The sequence below is a fragment of the Epinephelus moara genome, chromosome 7 (assembly GCF_006386435.1).
Source record: "Epinephelus moara isolate mb chromosome 7, YSFRI_EMoa_1.0, whole genome shotgun sequence".
Classification (NCBI taxonomy): Eukaryota; Metazoa; Chordata; class Actinopteri; order Perciformes; family Serranidae; genus Epinephelus; species Epinephelus moara.
The window spans coordinates 8,038,686-8,048,162 of NC_065512.1; the positions used below are offsets into that span (position 1 = coordinate 8,038,686).

Genomic DNA, 9,477 nt, shown 5'->3' on the forward strand with positions numbered 1-9,477 from the left:
ACACAGACTGTAGACCCCTCTGTCTGCTTCTCTCTGGAATCACTCTTTCATTTTTACAAAAATATGGTAATATATCCTCAGGGAGTGCAGTTAGTTACAGTGTGGGCTCCATGCTTACTGCGACAGCTTGTCGGACCATCACAAAAGGGCGGGGCTTAGCGAAGGGTCAATTCCCTGATGTTCTGAATGAAAGCAGGGTAAACTGTTGTGCACCGTGAGCAACGTTGTGATGGAACAGCATTTTCCCCTTTTTTTTTTTTAGAAAAGCTGCCATGAAAACAGGCATTTTAGTTTGCAACTATTTCCCCCAAGAAAGTCCCCAAACTCCTGGAGGGACTTACTAACTTTGTGTTTCTGGTTGGTCTGGATCCACCAGCAGACAGAGTGGGTAGTTAACATTAACAGTGGTGACCAACAAGGCTAGATAGAAAAAGAAAACACCACTCACCAACATAAACAACAAAAATAAACCACAGAGTAAACATACAGTCAGTCTGATGTTCTTCAGGAGCCACAAACAGCAAACATTACAAGCATATGTAAAACACGACTGGTCAGGAGACACAGAGCCGTCCATGGGAGGGAACATCCGAGAAGGCACATTCCACTTTGGGCTACCATAGCGTGCCTATCTGAACCACACACTGCTGTAGGACTGGAAGAAGCTTCCCAATGACTTGACATCATTTTGAGTTTGTACACTTTAAATGGTAAAAGAGTGACGAGCAGGAAACATAAACATAAATGGTAACGCTAACTGTACACACATAGTGATTATTAATAAGGGACAGTTGATGCACATTTAGCTTAGTAACAGGAGAAGGATCTAAAGCATATCGTACGATGCAAAAATAAATATTTGTAGAAAACACAGCTAATTTGTATCAGCAGTACCAGCTTTACAAACTAAGGCACCAGCAATGCAGGACAACAAGATGCTTTTCAATAAGCAGGGTCGTATTTTACGCAAGTGATTAATGTTTCTGTGACAACATGCGAGCTTAAGTATGAGCTTGATTAGACAAATGATTAACGACGTTTAAAAAGCATTTTCATATCTGGATAACAGCCTCTACCGTCGTACTGTAGCTGACTGAAACACCTCTGTGGTGTGTGCTCATGGTCCAAACTTTAACAGTCAGTTACAACAGAACACAAAGAACAAAGCAGATGAGAATTAAAGCGTCACAAATTAAATGTACATTCTCCAAGACACATGCGCAGCTGAACAAAGTGTTAATTAAACCTCGTTAACACTTCAGTGTCTGTGAAAAAAAATCTTTTATATCTTTCTCAAGCTCGAGTCACATTATTGCCACTGATTCTATGATGTCAACACGCAATTAAATGCACAATTAAACCCCCAAAACCATCCCATTTAATCCGGCCTCCCTACCTAGTACAAAGGATGGAAGTTGCCAAATCAATAATAAATATATAAATTACTTTATGAATTCAAAAAGTAAATATGCCTTTAAATGCACTAAGAATTTTGAAAAATAAATTTAGATATAAATTAATAATATGTGACATAAATAGACATTTCTGTTTTAATTTGCCTCTTTATCTAATTACATTTGTTTTCATTTCCCCATACACATTTACTTTCCTATCTAATTTTCCATTACATATTTATTATTATTTTTTGAATAATTTATTTTTTGCATTTATTTTTAAATTTTTCAATTTGTTTATTTATTATTTTTTCTTTGCATCCACCCCTATTTATTTTCCCAAAACTGTTCCCCACTGTTGCAAAACAAGGCAGCAGTCCTCAAATGTATAAATGTATAAAAATAAATAATTTGGGGGAAATAAAAAGTGGATATCCAAAAGGAAAAATAATCCATAAATAAATAAATGCATTTAAAATTGTATATCAATATCTAAATAAATAAACAGGAAAATTAAATAGGAAAGTAAATACCTCAGGGAATCAATACAATAATAAAAAAAGTCACACTGAATAAATTATCTTATATCTACATTAATTTATAATATTATTTTTGGTACATGTAATGGTATATTCATGTATTCATTGAGCCATTTATTTATTTATTATTGATTTGGCATCTTCTGTCCTAATGTATCATACGTACCCTCACACTTAGTTGCAGGCTGTGTGAGTGATTGCTTTATAATATGCTGAATCCTGTGCATATGGTGCACATATGGTGGTTCATTTTAGGCGATGTTAAACTAATATATACTCATAGAAAATTACCAGCTGTAATCTTTCTTCCTCATCAGCATAAAGAATGTTTTTATAGAAATCTCAAGCTCTGTATTAAATAAGTAGCCTTAAATTATACTGGCAGAACATATTGAAACACTTGTGTGGTGAATACTGACATCATTGTTAGTAACACAGTCACTGAATGGACGAGCATCAACCTGGTGTGCCAATCCATGAGTGTTGTACTGTACTCAATCCTGACCTGTGGTAAAAACTGTTCATCTTCTTGGTCAGTTATTTTACCACCCAGCAGTTTATACTGTGAGAAACAGTTATCAGTACCAGCAGAGCCTTCTGGTCTCCCATGATGCGCAGCCAACCTGGAAGCTATTGTTGGAAACCCCCGACAATGAGCTGTTTCTGCAGCAGATAAATTAACACCAGACTCCGGCCATATGGTGGTGAACTGGTCCATGGGTGGTTTGTTTGTCTGCGCTAACAGGTAGCTAATCATCCCGTAGTGATTGTATTCTATTGTTGTAAAATCTGGCTGGCAGGCAAAAAGAAAAAGTAAAAAAAGTAAGCCCTCAAAGCTCATTAGCTATGACATGTTTCTATCGCTGCACAGGGAGCGGGCTGCATTACTGTCCATGCTGCTCGTTAGTTCAGCCTGTTTTATAAGCAGGGAGGCAACAAAGCAGCTTGTTTGACCAACTTTCTGCAACACAGCGAGGGATCAATCAGTAAATTCAGCTGCTGTAGTATTTGTCAGGGATGACACAGACTGTTGCATTGCACAGGATTGGATACGACGGAACATTGCCTGCACCACCCAGACATAACTTTACATACCTCATATTTACAAATGGCTATTGAGGATACATTTAAAGGTACTTTTTACTCACACAGCTGTCATTCAAAGCCTAAATGAAAACGTAACACCTTTTGCAAGCTTGCCATTCTCTGTCAGTTGAGTTGCATAAGTTAAAGGGATAGTACAGATCTTTTGAAGTGGGGCTGTATGAAGCACTTATCCATAGTTGGTGTATTACATGAAGTAGATTCTGTTGGCACGCCACCAAGCTTGGAAAAGCAGGCAGGAGTAGTCCACAGAAGCTGACACGTACTGCTGAGTCTACACTACATTTAGAATATTTTCACTGCTTTAACTCGCCATCACGGCCTAAGTTCCACAGCTATACTCTTGTCAAAGCCACCAGACTCCACCAACGCATTCTCACTCCGATCTTGTCACATATCGACGTTTGGTCATGGATTTTCAAAGTCCACATAAGACGTGTAAGGTACCCTGGGTGTGTTGGTTGTTGACGTTCTGGGACGCCGTGTCAAGTTCTACTTGTTGAATGCATTGTCTTCTTTCAAAATACACTTCATAGAAATTTGCTGGTTACATGCAGTCTCTTTCAAAATAAAAGCACTGTGTTGGTACAACAGTGTGAATTGATGTTTTTTTCTTCCAACAGCCCCACAGAGCTACTAGCATAGTTTTCATCCTGCTACTGTTACCCCGAAGATAACTGTGTCATTGGAGAGTTTTTATGTCCCCAGGATGGTGTGTAATCTCTTTCAGAGACTTTTACATCCAGTCAAAAGCAAAATCCTGTGAGAAACACTCAATCTTTGGACTTTCGCCGCCTTAACATTTGTTCTTGTCACGCTGCATTTCCCCCTGATGCCACCAAGCGCTGTTAAACTTTAACAGCAACCAGCTTTTTTCGTCAGTGTCTGACGCCGCAAGACACTGCCTGAGCGCCAGATTTCAACGACTTCAGAGTGAGACTGGGTTGACTCCGCTGGCAAAACAGTAACTTTGTTAGTTTGTGTTATTTTGTGTCTTTGGTGAATCCAAACTAACCACTTAAAACGCCAAAGTCACCGATCGAGGCAGCGTTGGACCAGCAACGATTTTTTGAGGTGACTAAAATACTTCCACAGCAGAACATTGCTTAGCTTCCAACTCCAGCCTGCTTCTCCAAACAGGGGGTGTGCCGGCTGATATCAATGTTATGTAACACACTGACTGTGGTTAAGTACCTCATACAACCCCACTTCAAAAGATCTGAACTATCCCTTTAATGACATGACATCCTAGCAATGTGGTTTTTGGATAACAGGGAGTCACATCCACTGAAAGTGTAAACTAAGGTGTATAGTTAGAAATCAGTTGTCTATAGTGAACATGTAGTGTTGACACTGGGATGCAGTGGGGAACGTGGAGTAAGGTCCGAAGCAGTAAAGGGAACGTAAGTGACCAGCATTAAGGAGCACTAAGTGTACGAATCACTCTAGTGGAGCAGCAGAGATGCACAGATTGTTTAAGGCACAGGCGACTTGCACAATCTTATCAAAGGTTGAGAGGTTCGACGTGCGCTCAGAGACCGTGGTGAAGGGGCTCTCGACTGGGCCTGTGAGCATGGCGTACCTCTGCTTCACCATGGAGATCACCCTCTCCACATGTCTCTGCACGCTCACTGTCTCAGAGGAAGCATCAGCCGGCGGCGAGCACTCTGAGCTCCCCTGCGCCTCTGCTTGGTAGCTGCCAGCGATTTTGAACAGAGCTCCTCTGGCGGCCACAGAATCTGCGATGTCGAGGTCACGACTCGCCAATACGACATCGCCTGGGAGGAGCTTGCACAGAAAGCCGCAGCCCTCAGCCAGGCTTTTGTCACTGACATTTCCCAGCACGCCCCTGGAGACGAAGGTGACAACACCTTGCGGGGCCACACCGATCAGATACTTTAATACATTATGACTTGTCCCCACCCCCTGAGAGCTTGGCACTGCCCTCTGCTGCTGCTGCTGGTTGCCCCGGGAGACCGGCCCCTCAAAAGGCACCATGAAACAGTCTATGATGACAGCGCAGTCGGGGTGGGAGGTGCGCAGAGCTGCCGGCAGGTTTTTCCGCAGCTCGGCTCTAGAAGGCCAGAAGACAGCTGTCGGCACCAGAGTGGAGGACATGATGTTGACCATCTGGTGCACTGTTCTGGTTACCGTGCCAACTTTAACTCCAAAGCGGTAGGCCAGGTCCTGGTTGCGGAGGTCCAGACGGAGACGCATCAGCGTCAGCAGCAGCTGCTGGAACTTGGAGAGCTTCACAGTTTTCATCCCGTCCATGTGCGGCGCCAGCAGCCACATGACCGTCTCCAGGACAAAGTAGTTTGGTAAGCCAGTGTAGAACTTTACCTTCTCTGCATCGTTCCTCAAGGAGTTCTCAGAGAGGGACATTTTGTCCACAGACTCCCGGAGGGTCTGGTTCTCCTTCTTCAAGGCTTTCAGGACGTCCTCAAAGTTAACATCAGACGCCTGAGCGAACTTTCCTCTCTTGCTTTCACTCATAGATCCATCATCATCATCGTCGTCGTCGTCATCCTCATCTGTGCTGGGGGAAGGGGACGCACTTTCCACCACAGCGGCCTCCTGCTCCCGCTCCTCAGGATGCTCTTCCTGGCCCCGCTCCCCCGCCACAGACCTGCCCTGGCCCTGCAGGAACAGCAGGGCATTGGCTGCCTCCACGCGTGCTTCCTGCTTGTCCAGGATCTCCAAGGCACCTGGCTCCTTCATCTCTGGAGATAAGGGAGCTGAGGTGAAGACAGAAGGAACATAATCTGGCGAACGTGGATTCTTCACCTGTTTACCTGCATGTGGAAAAAGAGGATGTAGTAAAAGGGAGGGTGAAAAACCAAGGGTGTCTCATAAGCCCCATTTACACTTCCTGTTCAAGGCAGGAATGTCACGCTTGCTGTGCTGTGCTGTATATAAGGTACGATAGCATAACAGAGGGAACCGAGTGGTCCTGCCTTTAAGCAGCCACGGGAGGTAGCAACAGCGCTGAAATGGTGTCTGTATAAACAGGACCGGGACAGGATGGGCGAAACGGGTGTGACATTTTGACGACATGTAAAGTGTCCAACCCACCATGGGAGATTTAAAAAGTAGCTGTTAGCTATTAGCAGTTAGCAGATAACTCAAATGAGAACAACAGTGGCTGTAAATGTCTACAAATTGGGAAAACAATGAGGTCAAGGAGCTCCTTACACTCCGAGCAGAGTATGAGACCAGTCACCATATAACAGGGATGGTAAATAATTGAGATTGAGTTATGGCAATCTATATTTCCCAACAGGTAAGTGCAAGTATAAAGTAAATAGACAGTATTAGGTTCAGTGGTAGGTTTAAAGATTTGTAATATCAGAAATGTGGACTTTTACGCAAAAGAGCTTGACACATTTTAACAAAAAGAAATTTAAGACAGAAAATGAATCTAGATAAAACATTTGTGGCAATTAAGACTGCACATATTAAAATATGAGGCTATTTAATGGCTTTTAAGGCCTGATTTTATACAAGTTACAGACATATTAAGCCTGTTTTAGGATCTGCAAACACCCTGAAACCTGAAATGAATACAGAAAACTAGGAATTGTCTGTTTAGGACACTTTCTCCAATCACAGTCTATTTTAGTCAGTTGAGTTTGAGGACAATTGTCACGGGCAAGCAGCCATGTTTCCTCCCTGCTTGAGCTGGTATAGCAAAGAGAGCAGCTTGATAACAGTTCAAAGAGCAGCAGATTTTAGGTTGAGGATTAGGATCTGTCTAATGAGGTTTATTCTGGGTGTGAGTGTTCTGATAGTAAATTAGAGTTCCCGTTACTATACATGAGCATGAATTTACAGAGATAACAAGCAAGTCATATCAAACAGTGGGTTTTGGGGTGCTCTGCCATAAAACTTTGAGCATCAAACACCCAATTTCCTGCACCCTGATGAATATTTCTGCCATCAATTTATGGTGTAAATGTTTTTGTAAAAGTGTTCTGTTACGTAAATGAATTTAGTGGAAGGTACAAATGCAATGTACCAAATATTGAGGGGGCATGTCCGCAGTGAAGCCTCCCTCACAAAATCTACACCTATGACTCTCCTCCACTTCAGAGGCACACATTGTACGTTTTACTCCACTACTCTTTTTTTTGACACTTACAGATGGCCTCTCGTTACCTTTTACATTAAAAGACTTATACGATGATGGGATACATATGAAACACTGGGTTTTGAGGTCCTCTGCCATAAAATTTAACACATCAAACACTTAATTTCCTGCACTGACTTATTTTTCTGCACCAGTTTGTGCCTCTTATGAACCACTTTATGGTGTTTATGTCTTTTATCAAAATAAAAGTCCTCTGCTACTTTGATGTATTTAGTGGGAGGGACACATGCACATGTACTAAATACTGAGGGGGCGTGTCCCCTGAGTCTCACCCCCGAAATCTACACCTATGACTTCACTACATTTCAGAGGCACATGTTGTTCTTTTACTCCACTACACAAATGCAGTATCCTACCTATTGAGGGGGCGTGTCCCCCCTAAATCTACAGCTATGACTCCACATGTGTGCGTTTACCTTCACTACACTATATATACTACTTTAACTTTGCTGATAACACTTAGCCTATGTAAGTTTACGTTATGTAATACTTTGAGTTCAGGACTTTTACTTGTAGTGGAGTATTTTTAGATTACGATCTTCCATCACTGAGTACTGACTAATCAAAATCTTGATAGATTAATCGATAATGGCATAGCTTCATAGTTTAGAAAATAATTACATCAGTGCCTACATCAAGTGTGTCACACTGTGATAACGTCAAATATGATTGATACCCACTAAATGTGATAAAAGCAGACATCTTCAGAAACATCAATAATCCGCTGACATGACAAACAGTATTTTGACCCCTCCAGGCTCCCGTGTGTAATTCCTGCAGCCTTAATGTGAGCTGGTAGAAAACAACCCGTGGGATAGTTTGTGTTTCCGTGTTGTGTTGCAGTCATACCTGAGATGAAGTGAGTACTACACAGCCGACTGCCGTCGTTGGGCACCCAGCCCTCTCGGTTCACGGCAGCTATCCAGCGCTGCTTCCTGTCGGGGTCCCGGGGGAAGCGGTAGAAAGATAAGGTGGTGCCCGGTGTCCTTCTGTTCCTACAGCCGGCCACCACACAGGTGTGAACCATAGTAAGGCCACGGGAGAAGCGTGGAGGTGTGCGCTGCTGTTTGTTGCCTGTTTTGACTCCCAAAATGGTGGCCGACCAGAGAGGCTGGGAAAAAATAAAAAAAACTGTAGCTGCGTCATCAACGGTCGTTTGCATTCGCCGATCTGATTGGCTCGTGTTTGTTCTACGTCACTGAAATTCGATCTTTACTCACGCGCTGCTCTAACAAGCTAACGGTCCGGAGTATCATTACTGTATGTTGCAGCGTTTGTGTTGCCATACTTTCCCCTTTTAAATGCCTTAAATATTTATATTAAATTGCTAAAATAAAACACAAATGTCTTCCCACCACGTAATGACAGAATAATTCACATTAAAAAAAATGGCAGTAACTTTACTGAGCTTTTTAGGTACTTGTGTCCAACTTTAGTAAGTCCCCATTGCCAAGTCATCAACCTCTGCAAGAACTTTAAGCCATAAAATACTCATTATTCAGTTTATTCTTATTTTTAATAGGCCGAAATCAGGACAAATCCAGGATTGAGCTGTTGTGAAGGTATAAAACGTGCCGCTTCAAAGTCCCTTTTGCATGTTTATGTGATCTCACATATTGTGTCAGGGTACTTTTTTCTGTGTACATGTACTGGTGACTTTTAAAATTGCATGCACCATTTTTTTACCCGCACCATTTGGTACATTTAGCCCTCTTTATTAACAATTTTGCCACCAAAGTTACAGTAATGTGCAGTAAAACTACTTTAAATTTTATATAGTCATTGGAACATTTTGAGCAGCTTCTAAGCAAACCCAATATGGGTAATAAAAATCATGGTAAGACTTCTTTTCTATTGCATATGAATATTTATTCATGTTAATTGTTAATTAATTCATATTACATTATGCATAATATTAATTTATATTACATGTGTCCATCATATGTAAATGTTATTATTCACATACTTAATTGATTTCAACTGCACTGCAACTTTATTAAACTCCATCTTAAATCATGTTTTTGTTTGCACCTCTTATCTGCACTTTTGCTATTTTTAATGATTTCTTTTTAAAATTGTGAATTATTTAGAATTAATTTTACCTTTTATAATTTTTTCCTCTTTATTTCTTCATTTCTCTGAAATGTGCTATACAAAATAAAGATGCCTTGCTTTGCCTTACAGACTCAATATCAACCTCTACACTTCCATTACCAGGTTCTTATGATGACAGCAGCGTTCAGTGATGTTTGTGAACATGAGTGACACTAAATGTAACACTGGAAGTTAT

General features: G+C 41.5%; 1 protein-coding gene across 1 annotated transcript; it reads right to left on the reverse strand.

Moving 5' to 3' along the window:
* Positions 1–6: 6 nt before the first annotated feature.
* On the reverse strand, positions 7–8,283 carry LOC126393225 (uncharacterized). The gene is made up of 2 exons (XM_050049212.1): positions 8,037–8,283; positions 7–5,832 (listed from the first exon to the last, which is right to left on the reverse strand). The coding sequence occupies exons 1-2, from the start codon at positions 8,212–8,214 to the stop codon at positions 4,478–4,480; spliced, it is 1,533 nt and encodes a 510-aa protein (XP_049905169.1). The 5' UTR covers positions 8,215–8,283; the 3' UTR covers positions 7–4,477.
* Between the last annotated feature and the right edge of the window lie 1,194 nt (positions 8,284–9,477).

Excerpts from the sequence above, each read along its gene's own strand:
- LOC126393225 (XM_050049212.1), bottom strand. The coding sequence starts at position 8,214 with ATGGTTCACACCTGTGTGGTGGCCGGCTGTAGGAACAGAAGGACACCG. Across the intron at positions 5,833-8,036 it reads TAGTACTCACTTCATCTCAG|GTAAACAGGTGAAGAATCCA; the intron begins GTATGACTGCAA and ends TTCCACATGCAG.